We start from the raw sequence: 17,378 nt of genomic DNA on the forward strand, positions 1-17,378 counted from the left end.
GAAACACAGGCCCACGAAGGGGGCGAAGAAACAGGAACAACATTGCTACACCATAAGGGGTCATCGGAGGAAACGTGCCCCCCAAGCACAAGGGCCGAGTCTCCAGAACTCCCTGACACAGCACTACCAGGCTCCTCACTAGCCCGAGAAGGCCCCGCAACTCCCACTTCACACACACCAGACCCCTGGGGAAGAACGCCCGGCTCTTTCCCACCACAGACTTACCTCGTCCCCTACTCTGGGCAGGGGAAGGAGAGACAGAAGCCCCATCGGACCATCCACTGGGCGACGGTAGCGGCAAAGAAACGCTAGATTTCCTGGGTGAACGTTTCGACGATTTCTTCTTCTTCGTGCCGTAACGCACCCACTGAATTTCACTCCAACCAACACACTCGAGGCATGTATCCGATGGAGAGCAAACTTTGCCCCTACAGGAAGAGCAAAGGGAGTGAGGATCCACTTCAGGTTTGGATAGGAACGCTCCACACGATTTTCCGGCTCTAGGCCCAGGACAACGGCGGATCTGCTCCATAACGCACAAACACAAGACACAGGAACGCAGGGAATCAAAGGAATACACAAGGGAAGCACAAGGAAGGGTAGTGAACACACAGGAACACAAGGGATAAGCACAAGTTACCACGCGGAAAACACGTGGGACACACGCAGCGGACACAAAGGGTCGAGAGAGACGAGAGTGACGTGGTATCACGTCGCGACCAGAGAACTTACTGGCGCTCACGACCCAAGCGGACCTCGACCTAGCGCAAAGGCTACCCTCGGGGCACGTTCTCTTACTCCCGAGTTAGCCCTCCATAGAAAACAGGTTTAGGGTATACTACACAAAACTATGGTCGGTAGAGAGGAGATTACAGGTAACTCCTAAGAAAGTAGTTCGAGGTAAGTATTCGTGTTGGAACAAACATTCGTTAAGCAAAAATTCGTTCGTGGAGGTGCATTTTCCCATTGACTTTCATTATTAATATTGAGTTAAGTTCTTCAAAGCTCACCAAAGTTTACTTGTTTCCCAGTACAAGGATTAATATCAATATACAGTAATGAAATAGATTACCTGAACAAATTTGTTTTATTAACACTAAACAAGGTACTAATAACCAGACAATGAGAGTTTAGAAATATTCTGTATAGTATTTAATTTCTGTGAGATGCAAAAATAAAATCTAAAATGCCACAGCAATAATTTTAATATAGTAGTGTCCCCTTAAAATATGAAAACGATATTGTAGCAAAAGAAAACGGGGTTAGTCTCTGTATGGAAAGTAAAACCAAAACCAACTAATAATTAGAAAAAAAAAATAAAAACACATTTACTTTAAAATTAATAAGTTACAAATTAACAATCTAAATGACTTGTAACTTCACAAAATAAAATAATTACAATCCAAAGACACAGCTAATGATTTGTAAAAGAAATAAAAAAATTAAAAAGCAAGCATGGTCAGCTGGTGTGTAACTCTCACCGGTAAGTCAAAGATTAAACTGTGATATGCCATTAAACTCGATAGTAAATAAAATGAGAAAACTATTTTAAATAAAATTATTAACCATAGTATGATAAAATGACAGTTTAAACATTACTTGTTTCTTTAGGAAATAAAAACGATCCTTCGGAAATTTGCCTTAATCAGCTGATACGGAGAGCAAAGACGGTCATGTAGAGGAACTTACTAACGAAAATAATGGAAAAGATTATTATTTATTGTTTTGTTTCTTTTGTTGTTGGCTAAGCCCAAAAATTGGGAAAAGAGGCATGGTAAACAGTAAACAAAGAAAGGACAGCCTATCAAATTATTCTGAAAATTACTCACCCGAGGTGTTAATGGTAGCGGCAGATACTTCCACCTCCCCATTAAGATCTTCAGTCTTCTCTTTGAGACCTGCAATACAAAATCAACATATATTGTTCAACTTGCTTTGGATTAAATCTGCAATTTTATTCATGCAACTGCAATCTGAATAAGAAAACAAGGGCAACTACACTTTTCTAAGAAAAAAAAAAAGCTCCTGTTGCACATTCACACATTTGAACTGTATAATGGGTGCTTGAAGAATCCAAAAGAGATAATGGGATATTGTCTGTATTGCAACACTGAATCTCCAGAAAATAAGACTTTCCCTTTACTTGCTTATTGTAGTCTACTGTAAATAAGTACTGTACTGCAGTACAAACATTAAACTTACTTTTATCAGGACTAGATGTAACTTGCAACTCAGGGGGCAATGCCTCTTGTAATAATTGCAAATAAAATTCATTTTCTTTTGCAACTTCATGCTGCTTTCTCTGAAATAAAAGAGCACAAATTAATACAGCCTATAAAATGGCATTTCAGCTAAATACTGTATATTATTTCTAATAAAACCACAGAAGCTTCCACAAAGAACTAGACAATCATGCAATATTAATTTCACTGAAAACAAATAACACTAAGACTACATAGATCTTCCTAAATACAGTATAAGATTTTTATAATTTGTATTATTCCTAGCTGTACAATCCTTAGTCCTTTAAAATATAGAATACCTTCAGCAAGGCAGGAGTGGCCATTGAATTCTTTAATGAGGAAGTGATGAGTGGTGAGAGTGGACAAGTAACACCGTCCACTTTCTTGTGTAAGACTTCACTTTTGACCTTCAGCTCAGGATTCAGAGGTGGTTGAGGTACAAAGTTTAACTTTAGAAGACTCAGGTTTGAATAGTTAAGAAAAATACTAATTACTTCTAGAAGTTTTTATCTGTTCCTACATGTAGACAAACTTTCCCTCATTTAAAATAGCAAGACTCACTTATTGGTGGGAGGAAGTCCCCTAGAACCAAACTGATTGGTTCTTTTTCTTCCCTGGAATATGCCAGTTTAATTGGTCCTGTACAGGAGAGAGGGAGGTGGAACCAATAACCTATTATCAGCACATCATAGGATGAGACGGCTGATAGAGCCTAGTCTGTGCTTGGTTAAATACCTGGTACCTGGTCAATAAAGAAATCTTTCTTCCCATAAGGGGAGATACAGTCTTCTTCTTCCCAGCTGGTTCCCATTTTTATATGGGGTCGCCGTTGCGGATGAGCCGTTTCCATCTTTTTCTATTCTGCGCTTCTGCCTCATCAATCCCCTTCTACTGTAAGTCTCCTCTCACACAGTCACTCCATCTCTTTCTTGGTCTCCCTCTTCTTCTTCTTCCCTGAACCTCCATCTCCATAGTATGTCTCCCAACATGATCTTCATCTCTCCTCATCAGGTGTCCATACCATCTCAGCCTCCCTTCCTGCACTTTCTTTGATATTTCCACCACCTTAGTCGACCCCCTTATGTAGTCATTTCTTATCCGATCCTCTCTTGTCACCCCAGACATCCACCTAAGCATTCTCATTTCTGCCACATCCATCTTCTTCTCCTCTGTCTTTCTCATGCTTGCTGTTTCCGTTCCATACAGCATTGCTGTTCTCACCACTGTCCTATGAAATTTTCCTTTTAACCTCAGTGGTATTCTTTTGTCACAAAGAACTCCTGAGGCTGCTCTCCAGTTGTTCCAGCCTACCTGTAACCGATGTTTAACTTCATCTTCCATACCTTCTCCAGCATTAACAAAGGATCCCAAATACTTAAACTTATCAACTCTCTTTACCTGTTCTCCCCTAAGATGAATACTTTCTCTATCATCCCCTCACTGGTGGTACACATATATTCTGTCTTAGATCTACTTATTCTCATTCCTCTGTCCTCCAGTACTTGCCTCCACCTTTCCAATTTCATTTCCAGATCTTCCCTGCTCTCTGCGCACAGAACAATATCATCTACATACAATATGTTCCATGGTACTGCCTCCCTTACCTCTTCTATCAAAACGTCCATCACTATGTTAAAGATAAATGGCTCAGAGCTGACCCTTGGTGTAATCCTACTCTCACCTCAAAACCCTCTGTCTCCCCAGCACTGCTCCTAACTCTAGTAAATACGCTACGGTACATCTCTTGTGTCAGTCGAACGTACTTCTCTGGCACCCTCCTCTCCCTCAGACTCCTCCATACCTCTTGTCTTGGGACTCGGTCATAAGCCTTTTCAAGGGGAGATACAGTCTACATTTAAATGCCTGGCATATGATGACCAATGGGTTCGACCTAGTTATTCTACCTTTCATCCACACTTCCATATAAACGTTACAATAGACAAGATACTTTCCGTCGTGTGCGGGAGCTAGGCTGACTACACAATTACTTGAACAGCCAAAAAAGGATCAAGAACAAAAGTGCCAAAGAACTTGAGGGCATACTTGTGTAAATGGAAGGTGGTGAAGATTGATTGGTGCTTCCAGAATTCCAGCCTTCCCATGGCTAACTGCTAGATTTTTTGGAGGGTCAAGGCAGGACCCATACCACTGATTTCACATGTGCTTGACCCAGCAGGTACCTTGACCACCTCATTGGTCAATGCGTATGATATTTTGATCATATCACGAAGCCAGAAAGAGGACATGTTCATCAACAACTCTTTCTTGGTTCTGCTCATGGTGAGAAAAGTTGTTGACACTCAAGCCAGATACGTCGAGTCTTTATCAGATAGCAACGCAGAGCCATCACAGGATACAGAAGCAGCTACTCTCAATTGCATACCAACACTACATATAGTGAGTCAATGAAGATGTCGAACCTGAGATCATGTAGCAATGAGTTCTAGGTTTTGACCATGATTTTATACACAACTAAAAGAGACCTCCTACCAACAATCAGCGTGGATCATTACACAGTTGAGTCAAAGGCTCATACAGGGTAAGCATAAGAGACTTGAAAACACATGGGCAAGACAGCTCGAACCTCTTCCAAAGCATAGACAACAACTACGAGGAGAGGTCTATTACCTTCAGTCAAAAGACAGTGCTCATGACTGGTCGATAGCCCTTCACAGCTGCAACTGAAAGGCACTTCTCTAGGTAAAGATAGTCGAGGAAGTCCATGATCTAAGCTAAAGATATTTCCTACAATAGACAACCCTTGTAAGACACCAACTGCAGAAAATTGCCCACTTCCACTGGTTGATAGCTACGAAAGACTAGTCATATGTACCTTAAGCCTTTTGTTAGGAGAAGATGCTTGATAGTTTCCAACCGTGAAGTGCAAGCAACTTTGTGGATTGGTGGTACCTTTGTAGATACAGCTGACAGAACTTACTGTTCCACAGGGGTAGTTCTCTCATGATCTCAACTAAACGTGCTAACAGATCAGGATACCATTCAGTTTGTGACCATCTGGGGACTATCATGAACAGGGGGAAAACTGTAGATGTCCAGATGATCCCGTGGATGTTGTAAAGTGTCCTTGACCACTGACCATGTGGCAAACAGGTCGATTCCTGGTAATCCCAAAGGCGGGAAACCTTCTGCTACACAAAGATGTAGGGGTCACTCCAATCCTAAAACCTGCTCCTGGAAATTAACACTGTCTGCTAGTACATTACTCTTGCCCGGGATGTATCTGGCTGACAGCTCTATATTGTGGTTCCCCACCCATATGTACATATGCTTGGTAAACTTGCAAAGAGGGAGAGAAACCATGCCTCCTTATTTGTTGATGTAAAGCTACTACTGTATAGTGGTGTTGACAGTCATCCAAATTAACTAGAGCCAATTGAACCATTCTTGGAATGTTTGCAGTGCTAAAAGCGCCACGTACATCTCAATACCTTGATGTGTAGATGCATTCCTTTGTTAAACACATCTAACACAACTATATAATGCATGAGTGCGGCCCAACCATCCCTCGACACATCTGAGAACATTTGCATGTCAGGAGGCAGAGAGTCCAGTGGGACTTCTTTCGTGAGGTTTCCTTCATCCAGTCTATAAATAAGATTGACCTGTATCTCCTCTCCCATTGGAACAGGATGGATCACCGGACACTTGAAAGTCAACTAGTGACCACAGAAGGGATCTCTGGTGGAGATGCCCATAAGGAAATAAAATCTCCAACAAGGAAAGGTGGCCAAGAACAATTTTCCATCAAGCTGGAAGTACTGTCTTGGACAGAAACAGTTGCACTACCTCTCTGATAGAAACGCTCTCTGCTCCCATGTCTATCAGTATGCCTAGATGATTCACCATCTGCTTGGATGTAAGGTTTGACTTTTCATAATTTATCACGATCCCCAGATCGCACACAGATTTCGATCTTCTATTAGCTGCCTCTAAAGAGACATATCCCGGGTGAGTGGAGCCAAGCTGACACCCAAATGAACATTCAAGTGAACACGGAGAGCAGTGCAAATTCAGAAACATAGGATCTTGAACTTATATGCCACTCTGTTGAAGACGAAGTGGGGATACTTTCAAGAGGACTAAATGATGAGTACATGGCATTTTGCACCTTTCAGATCCAATGAAAGTATGAAGTCTCCTTCTCTGATGGAAGACAGTAGAATTCATAGCTTCAATCCATAACCCAGTCTGCTAAACAAACTGCTTCAGGTGAGAAGAAAATTACCAATATCCAGTCCCCTGTTGACTTCATCCAGAAGAGTTGACTGTAGAAGCCTGAAGATATACCTTGAAAGACTTTAAGCACCTTCTTCTACAACTTCAGTTTCACCTCCACTAACAAGGATAGGTCTGGCGAGACAGAGATTTCCGAAATTCCGGACCTAGCCGGAGATGGACGCATTAATAAACAATGAATCGGAGTCCAAATCCCCTGCGCGCTTGGTGTCATGATGCTTGCAAGCATGAATATTAATAGAGAATGATTTGTACCACTCTGAATATCTGCAAAAGCGAGTGCACTAATCATATGTAGAAAAAATATGGTAACTCTTCTGGGAAGAACTTGTAGAGCGTTGGACTATAAGGGAGGTCTGACTCAACGGCAGAACATTAGCAGGCAGCTTGAGTTCAACGTTAATGTCAATGTTACAAGACACTGAAGTATTATTCCCCTTCCAGAGATTAAGCACTAAAGTTGACCATTCTCTGGAGGGAGTGCCCTGTAAAGCCAGGGAAGTCTAAAGGTATAGCACAGTATCATCAACTGGAACCACATCAGAAATTTTAGAAGACTCCTCTCAAGGAAGAATGAATGAATGATTTATAGTTTTCTGGCATCCTGGCATCAAAGGTCATTGATGTCGTCTTGAGAAAGAGGCTCACCAGTTTTGCTAGGGGAAACATCTGAGTCTTCCGGCCTCGAAACTTGTCCAAGAGTTACTTTGTCACCACTCTTCCCAGTCTTATCACCCTAAGAGACCACCCAGGAGGGGTCCAAGGGCATAGTACTTGAGATTGAAAGAAGAAGTCTATCTAAATTCTTCGACCTTGAGAATGAACCCAAGGGAAAAAGTTACTCGTAGCCTTTTTCTGCCTCCTACCATACACCTGCCAATGGAAGGGTGACCACACTATTCCTCAAAAGGGGAAACCAAGTGGCACACATGCCCCATGCACAAACGGGGCATAGTATAAGGATCTAACAACCTGCCACTCATAAAAGATAAAAGTGACCAACTTTCCGGACAATCCCAGGCAGATATATACACACCCACTTTCAAAAATGTAAAAGACTTTTAAAAGCAATATTTGAAGAGATGATGATAGCATATCAGCGTTAGTCGGAAGCTAGAGTCAAAGTAACTTCATTGTACAATACTGGCAGCTTCACAGCCACCAGCCAGTAATTACAGCGATACCTCGTTATAAGTTTCAATTGTCAAGTTCTAGCTACGTTTGACTCAATCTCTTATTAAAGGACAAAGGTTTGCATTCATGTAGGAACAAGTACTTTATATACTGACCTATACAGTACACTGTCATGTGGATAAGTCTCTGGATTTGATCTATTATGTCCATTATTCATTATAAATGGGTCTCTTAATACGAGGTTATACCGCACTACGGTTACTAGCACAGGCTACCATTGGGAGCACCTTTGGTTATGCAGCTAGAGCTTACTGGCTCATTCTGGGTCACTGCTGGATTCACTGGGGGACACATGGGGAGGAATCTCCCTTGGCTACCAGCTCCCTAAAAATAAAACACAGTCTACCAACTAGACCTAAAGAAAGCTAAGCCTTCTTCAGAGCACATTCGTCTGCACAGCTATGAAAGATCTTTTAGTGAAAGTTTGAGAGTAGCTATCACTGGGGAAACATGAAATGCACACTCCTCCGGGACCATCGTAGGGCATACCTTCTATGGCCTATGAACAAGATGGGGAGAGGAAGGTGCTATGCATCTTCTTCGGCATCATCCTCAAAATTTCCTTTACCTCCTCAAAGCAATCGATCTACAGTACATTGGTATACAAGGACGATTGCAAACAACCATGTCCTACCCATGAAGTGTAGCATGTGTGGATTTATAGCTGTTTAACTATAAACCTGTTACACCATCCACCCTTTCCCAACATCCTCCTCCTTTGCTTCCATGATGAGAACAAAGCCAACAATCAACCAATCTGATTTTCAGCTGTTAACTACAGGTATCATATTTATTTGTTGGACAAACATTTGTGGTATATTAAACTTATTATTCCAGATCTACATATAAATCTCTGCCACTACTGTTCAGTTAATTCTTTGAGTATGTTGCACAATTCTTTGCATTAAGATCTTCCCAGACTGTATGCTTGTGAATGTAGTACTAAATATGAAATTAATTTTAACATTGTAACCTTCTTTATCATAAGACTCAATACTACACAGTATTCTACAAGCATTATTCCAGTTGTGACCAGATTGTGGTATTATTCCAGTTGTGACCAGATTGTGGAATACTTTTCCTAATCTGGCAGTTGAATTGTGGAACTTCAGAAGTTTCATTTATTATTTCCTTGTTTTCTTTCCTCACTGGGATGCTTTTCCTGTTGGAGCCCTTGGGCTTATACTGTAGCATGCTTCTTTCTAACTAGGGTTATAACTTGGCCAGTAACAATAATAATAAAAAGATATAAATGTAATAACCTTTTATACAACCTATGATATGTACTTTTAAAGCAGGTATAACCTTTGAGCTGGTTTATATGGTAATCATTAATCAAAATACTGTATTTTCATTAGTATGCATATATTAATTACAGTTGTTAAAGGGGATAATTTTAAATTGGATCATGCCATGGTAAAGAGGCTACATCCCTCTCCTATAAAATATGCTTACCATAGTTATTCTCTTTTCTACCTTTATCGTGGGCAAAAAGCTACTGAAGAGATACAGTAGTTACACAAGAGTATGAGTTGTAGTGTTGTGAGTTCATTAAGGATAGAGAACTACGTATGAACTCCCACACACTATGAGCCTATATGAAGGAAAAAATGAAAAAATTATAGGATCAAACATCAGACTGAATGGCCAGCCAGTAAAGGATTCAATAACTCTATAGTGGTAGTACAGTAAAACCTCGGTCTTCAAACGTTTTGAAACGAACAAATTGGTATAAGACCAAAAAATAAGTAAAAAATGCCCCTATTCTCTAACAAATTTTCAGTACTTGACTAGCGCGAGTAAAAGCCCGCCAACCAGAATACCATCAGTTACGAATTAGCCGTTGTTTCGGATGAACATAAACACACAATCTGCATTATTTTTTGTTTTACAATGTGCTATATCTTTGTTTTGCATCATTTTTTTTTTCATTTTGATTAAATAACTCATAAATATGGATGCAAAGATGAATAAGAGTGAAATTAAGTACGACAGTACGAACAACAACTAATAAATATGAAAACGAAATGTGCGATTCAGATATTGCTCTTGAATACTGGATAGCACTGACTTACCCATAGAACTGTAAAAATTTTCAGTACAGTAAAAAAAAAAAAAAAAAAAAAAAAAAAAAAAAAAAAAAAAAAAAAAAAAAAAAAAATAAAAAGGCTGAAGCAACTAATATAGTTTCAATTTTAATGAAAGAAAAACCTGCCCCTAAGTGACAGAATAGGAAAAATCCCTGAAACTATTAACGTTTGTCTTAATGAAAGGAGATTCCCTCTCCCGCCAATAACTCCTCCGTTCTTCCCCACGTCGCCATCCACTTACGCAGTCATATCGTAACAAAAAAAAGAATAGAAATTTTAATTTACGTTGAAATGACTTCTATTTTATCTTTATCGAGAGTTTTGTGTATTATGGTATTTAGTGTTAGCGTAAAAACTACATACTTGCATCATTCTTTTATGCTACTGTATGTGATGCTACTAACAAATCAACTGGGGCTTGGAACACATTCACCTTTAAATTATTTGTAATGGGAGATGCTTCGGCATTTGAACAAATCGGTATTCAACCGGTGTTTTAGAACATATTACTGTATAGTCGAATACCGAGGTATTACTATACATCTACAGTATGGTGCCTTGACTAACTTAAAAAGTAAAACTTTAAAAAAATAATTAAGTTCTTACCTGTCTCAATCTGTACCCAACATAACTTTTTATGCCAAACCCTAAAGTTACTACAGGGTACCCAATACTGCAAAGAGAAAAGACAACAAAATATTAAATGGGTAATCTTAATTAACAGTATAAAAAGAAATATATTAAATTGGTAATCTTGATTACAAGTACAAAAAGAAATATACTAAATTGGCAATCTTAATTATAATTACAGTATATGTAATAGTACAATTGAAAACAATCTTCAAGTTAATAACAAATAAAGTTATGATTACGAAAAAAAACAATACAATTAAATTTCTGTTAAATTTGAATTTCTTGTTTTGAATTTTTTTAAGATAAAATTTTTATTCAATATCACAGCAAACAAACCAAGCCTTTAACTTTTCTACCCTCTAAAAGTTGATGTTGGCAAAAGACAGTCTAATAGAACACATTTACAATTTCAGAAGTTCAAACTTGTTGCAAATGCTAATCTGTTATAGAGGTTGGCATAAAATCTTTAAATATGACTGATCTAATTGATATTATAACCGACCCTAATAAATTTTATATACTTTTTTATTATTTCTCTATTTTATTTCCCCACTAGGCTTTTCCCTCTTGGAGCATCCTGCTTTTCTAACTAGGGTTGTATCTTGGCCAGTAATAATAATAATTAACAAATATGACAGTCATGAAATGCAGGAATGCTCTAATACCACTGGTTAAATGAATGGCACCTTCAATTGCAAGATAATACTCCAATATCAAATCCTTCTGGCATTTGAGCTCCGTCGGCTATGATCAGTAACAGAGTGCTGCAGATTGGTCTGAAGTAAAACCTTTCACCTTCAACTAATGAAACAGCAATGGTGACACACAAGGTTCATAATCACCAACCTTTCCCCAAAGGTACCAGTCAAAGCACGAGGTCATTATCTGCATAAGGAATTAGTATGAACGATACTTCTATCAGCATACCACACAGTGCTGGAGATCAATCAGGTTAGGACTGTTTACCTGCAATTGATGAAATGCTAATAGCTGTCACCCCAAGCTTATAATCGCTAAACCACTTTGAGGGTACAATGGTACAGGCCGAAGCATGAGCTACGCAACACCAAGAGATGGTAAAGCAAAAAATATGCCTATTAGCATAACACATGGTGCTGGAGATCAATCCAATTAGGACCATTCATCCAGAACTGATGAAACAGTGGTGGCTGTTACACAAGGTTTGTTGCCACTAACCGAATCAGTACAGTATATGGAACGATCCTCTACATCATGATACGAACAAGAAAAATAAGCAGCTTATGCTCCCACTCTCCCTTTGTCTACAGTGCTCATGTTAGGTCCAAGTTAGACTGCTCATCTGCTCCAGGTGCACTAGTGGGAACTGTAACACAGGCTAACTCTCGCAGCTCGCTTGACTGACCACAGACAAATCAGTTAGCAGGCCAGTACCATCATTTCCTCCAAAAAGAAAAGAAATCACCCCGTCCCAAGAACTTTTAGTGAAAGACCTTCAAATGCAACACCAACCAACTTTTTTATTCTTTTCTTCTCCAGGAAGAAATAACCAACGAAGAGGGAAGGGTGAACTCTCCTTCCCCTTGTCACAGAGAAGTCGTGGTCCGTGCAACCTATGATGACTGCACTCCCTTTGAGGAAGATGCTACAAGGAAAGCAATAAGAATACTCACAGACACTAACAGAGGAAACTACTGTCAGCTCCAGGTAAGCCAGCCAGACGAATAATTTTTTCAGTAAAATTATAGTCCCAATCGTGACAATTTCTAATAGAAAAAAGTTTTTCCTAGAGTAAATATAGCAATCTGCTTTCAATGAATTTGACCTTTATTTCCGTCGCAAAAAAAAACCTTCTCTTGTTATTTTCCCCATTCCCAACAGACACAGGTGGAAACCACAGGTTTGGGGTGGGGAAAAACAAGGAAAAACATTATTTAGGATTGAAATAAATGTGATTAATTGAAATCACATTTATATAAGAAAAATATTTTCTATAGAAAATGTTGTCCTGTTTTAAGTTACATAAATTTCGGGATACATTCAAAAGGGCACAAAACCTAGTAATTCCCAGGTCACAGACCTAGCTGGGAGGCAAGCCCCTGGACCCTCCTTCCCAGGTCTCAAGCCTAGGCAAGGGGCAAGCCGCCGGAACCCCCTACCCAAGTCACAAAACCTTCAAGTAAATCACAAATACTGCAATGCCTTGCCTTATGATTGAGACATGGAAGGTTGGGAAAAAGATGCTTGCCTTTTCTATAAGCTCATTCAAAATCCTAATTGAGACACTGTAACATTTGTGGAATGACACAACTGGCTAGTAAAAACCTGTTCACTATATTAGGTGTACCACTGCAATTGCCATGAAACTGCTCTACATCCAGCATATGTGTGTAGCCATTACATTTGGGTATGAGACACGTCATGACAACATAACCATCAAGTGTAAAACCAACGAAGGAATTAGAAGGGACCCACTTAAGGTAAACAATGTGAGTTGTTATAACAAAGAAGGGAAAAATGACCAAATTTGGTCAGTTTCTGTATATGTGAGCTGTGATTTTTTAACGAGAAGTGAAGCAATGAACTGAACTGCATCTCTTGAGCTAACACCCCCAAACCAGGTATTTCCAGGAAGAAAAGTCTATATAATAAGGTAATAACAGGCATGACAGCACAAAATGACTAAAAAAGTATCTCGTCTCACATTGGATGGAGAAGGTAGGGGAAGGGGCTATGTACTACAGTAATGAACAAACAGAAATAATCTTACTGGAAGAAAAAAAATGGAGTGACTTATGTGCTGAAAGATAGCAGTGCTTAATAGGCAACAAGGTATTCACATAAGAACAAACATGAGCAAATGGGCAGAAAGTTTAAAGTGGTTAATACACAACAAAGTACAGTCGTCCCTCGTTAATCGCGGGTTCTTGCTTCGTGGTTTCGGTTTTTCGCAGCCAAGAACAATGTAATAGCTATCAAATAAAAGTTCTCATAAAAATTGCGATAAAATTCTAGCTGAGCAATGATTTCAAATAGCCCGCACTCCTTTACACGGAGCGCTGCACGCCACTGCCTATCTCTATAACCAGCTGGTACTAGCTCTCTCTGTACAGTGTATATCGATTTACTGTGGTAAAAAATTACAGCTACTGTATATCTAAAATAAACTGGATTTTGATCAAACTAGGGTTTCACTTAACTGTATCCAAAAATAATGCATGTAACATTCACATTTTAGTGTCATTTTTATAATTAAAAACATCGAATTACAATCTCATGCATTGTTTACCTTCAAATCAGATGATCAACTGCATAGTTGGTCGTCAACCTCAATTTTCGGATCAAATAACTCCCTTCTTATTAAGGCATACGACTGAAGGATATCTTATATTTACTACAGTATCAGTGAGTATTAGATAATAGTACAGTATTAATAGATAGGAAGAATTTTTGTTATACAGAACCATGAGGGGATGATGATGACCAGGTAAAACTTTACCTTATCACAATACTGTACTGTAACCTTACTGTGCCCGATACACAGTGTACATGTGTGCAAATGTACTGTACACTGTACATATGATTGTACACTGTTGTAGAAACCAAATTAAAAGATCATTAGGCAGTTTTACTGTGTTAGTCATCAGGTCGGGCACCCGCTCGTGGTAAGGGGGAGTGAATTTTTAGGTTAGGAGTTAGCCCACCTTAGTGCAGCATTTATTCGCGACAATTAACCTAAGTATCATGAAGAAGGAGGGCTGACTGTATGTACACACGAATGAACAAGAGCAAATACGTGGGAATTGTAGAACTCAACAAATAAAAAAGATCTCAGGAGCATATGATGCCAGTAGTTTGTGTAATCTTCCATGGATTTATAGAGAGGAAAAGGTTAGCTTTACCATTATCTATAGATTCTCCGATATATTTTCCCCATGCAAAACCACGGTTCCCACTAGGTGGCCCCTATTACCGGAAGATATATTAGATTACATCTCACCAACTTTTTATTTGCGATGGAAATAAAAGATAATTTTCTAAGAAAGCAGGAGTTTTTCTATAGGAATTTATTTTTTCATTAGGATATGTTGTCCCAACTGTACCTAATTTCCACTATTGGGCATGCAGTTAGCGAAGACACTTGGTCAGAATCTGGTTAACTCCCACCTGAGGCAAAGAAACTACTACTGTACAAAGTAAGACGAGGTGTGCCTTACATTCATAGTTTTCCTTTTCAGAAGTGCAAGAACAACACTACAAAGGTAGCTGTTTATAAACACTCCAAAGGTGACAATTTACAGTCACCATTTTACAAAGATTCACAATACATAAGGTTTCAAAGGTTTGTATCCTCATAGGCACAAAATTCACTTTACATGGTTAATTTTCAATACACTTACACTTACAAGTAAGAGCTTTCATAAGAGAATTAAAAACCAACAGTTGATAAAACTCTATCATATATCTGTACCCTCTGTGGTCAGACAAAAGTGGCTATTCTGTACCACCTTCCGTTATCAACTACAATACCTAGTTAACGATTTAATGGGGGTTTCAGCACAGCTGAAGATAAATCCCTATTTTAAAGAATAAAATAGACATAAATGATAAACACTTACCAGTGTGCAGCAAAAGGTCTACACAAATCTAAGTGGAAGGGTACAGTTTTTGTCTCTCTGATGTTGAGGCGAACAAGTGCCTCTATGTAGATAAAGAGTGCCCACAATATCACGGTGGGCATACATACACCTCGTTCTGTAAAAGAAAAAAATCACAAAATTGAAATAGGATAAATAGCTTAATCAAATAACATTAACAGGAAGCAATGTAAGACAAACCCTCCTTCAAATGTCAAATGAATATAGTAATACTATACTGTAAAAAGTTGTGCTCAGATAAAAAAAAAAAAAAATATTTCAAAATAAAGTGAGAACATTGCATTACCTGTGTGCCATACAAACTGCACCCAGACGTAGGTGGAAGCGGCAAAGAAGAGCCAATTTACTGGGATGAAGAGGAGGCAGATCATGTCCGACGTTAGTGCCATGCACACAAAAAGTACGGAAAATGCCTGTAAATATTAAAAGTACATCATGAATACAAAGTTGACTTGACATGTTTTGCTGGTTAAACAATCACACAATAAAAGGCCTTAAAGTTGCATAAAAGATATAACAAATTTGGAGATAATTTGTATTTTTCTGTAACTAATGCAAACCTGTAGTTATTTATGTAGGTACAGTACACTTTCGGCGGAGGTGGAAGGCAGTCATGATGGAGGGCCAATTTATAAAAATAAATACAGGTTTGTATTAGTTAGGGAAGAATACAAATTACCTCCTAATTTGTCATTTGTTCCCATACTAACAAACCTTTAGTTATTTATGTGGCTGACTCACTTTTAGGAGGGTGGTAAGTTCGACTACTGGCTTAGTCATTGACCCGAGTTTACCTAGTACAGTATTAGACTGTAACCGAGGGAATCCTTGCCACCTCGCTTATCAATACAAGTGAGTAAGATAGCGGCCTGAGCAACGAAAGTAGTTGCGAGATATATCATAGGAACGTCAATGTAACAATGTTCCTAGTTTAAATAGGAACCCTACATAAAGACGTTTCCCAAGGCCTACCTTGCAGGAGGCATTGGGGACGTGTACAAGTATACAAAAATAAACTACTGTATACTTGGTTACACAAGGGAAGTGGTTATACCTGCAGAGGTTGAAGCCAGCTTGCAAAGGGACCCATGGCACTGGTCCCAAAAGGAGGGGAAGATGATGAAAGTAAAAGAGCCACACATACTTTCATTCATCCCAGTCTTACCCCGGGTAGCCAATGCCTTCAACCACTTGTCCACTAAGGAGCCCGAGGTATTATAAATCCACTTGTTGTGTCACCACCACAGGAGCGAGAGAAAACGTATCGGGTCTTCTGTGGGTCACGTCTTCCACCCTACCAATGGCACAGTTTGTTCCACAAAGGAACTGCTCGAAAACTTTATTGACGGATTCTGCCCTAAAACATTATGAGCTCTGGGTGACCTCTATGTGAAGAAGAGAGGGATTCCGTGACTGGTATAGGACCAGTATCCCCGTCACGAACGAGATCCTTATAACCTCCTCTGACCTTCCTAGGGTTAGCAAAGCGTGCTGAACCTGAGGAGCGAGCTCTTTCATTGTTTTCCTGAGGTATGGCCTCAATATAATCACTAACATGAAAAGGAGGAAACCATAACGAGATACGACCTAGTGGGTCCCAGTCAGTAATGGGAGTCTAATGCACTCCCTTGGGCCATTCAGGGTCAGAGAAACATGCTGTACCCTTTGGGCTAGGTAATCACCTTCCTTGAGGTGTAATTATCTGTGTTACAGCCTTAATTACTTAGTGGCAGGTTCTCTGTTGGAGGGCTTGAACCTGAGGTATAAGCTGCCCAGAACAAAATAGGATGTTACTTGGTTTCTCGCCATGAGCGAGAACGATGAGGGAGGCCCATATGGTACCTCTTTCGGTTGATCGAGTGCCACACAGGGATAGACCTGTCTTCGGGATCATGAGAAGATCTACAGTATAGGTTTCCAAAGACACTGAGGGGGAAGCCTGTGACTGAAGGAAGCCACCTGTCCCGAGAGGGCTGTGTTACCCCACTATGGGTAAATCGGTTCAAACTCTATGGAGAGCAACAATTGGAGGAGACGTTCGATGGACGAGCAAAGGTCGTCGGTGGCCTAAGCCTAAGAGCATGATTCCCTTCATTGGCAATTTTGAGTGCATGACTAGATAAGCACCCTTGAGGGGAGAAAAAACAGACTTTACTCACACCTTACCACAGAGTTTCTAGTCATATAGGAGGCCTGTAATGGCTTCTCCAGTCATAGACATGCCACTGATGTGATCTGTCTTTTCCGCAAGACAAGTTTTGCTGACGAGGCTAGATCGAAGCGCCAGTCGAGACCCATAATGAGAAAAGTCCAACTAAAAGTTT

At 39.6% G+C, this 17,378-nt stretch overlaps 1 protein-coding gene across 1 annotated transcript in view; it reads right to left on the reverse strand.

Moving 5' to 3' along the window:
- LOC137622935 (macoilin-like) overlaps positions 1–17,378 on the reverse strand; it is a 130,196-nt gene that overhangs the window by 75,531 nt on the left and 37,287 nt on the right. Inside the window, 5 exon segments of the mRNA XM_068353510.1 lie at positions 1,830–1,898; positions 2,203–2,302; positions 10,391–10,457; positions 15,016–15,151; positions 15,341–15,467. Of these exon segments, the coding sequence (XP_068209611.1) occupies positions 1,830–1,898; positions 2,203–2,302; positions 10,391–10,457; positions 15,016–15,151; positions 15,341–15,467 (499 nt within the window).

This window comes from Palaemon carinicauda, chromosome 30 (assembly GCF_036898095.1).
Source record: "Palaemon carinicauda isolate YSFRI2023 chromosome 30, ASM3689809v2, whole genome shotgun sequence".
Taxonomy (NCBI): domain Eukaryota; kingdom Metazoa; phylum Arthropoda; class Malacostraca; order Decapoda; family Palaemonidae; genus Palaemon; species Palaemon carinicauda.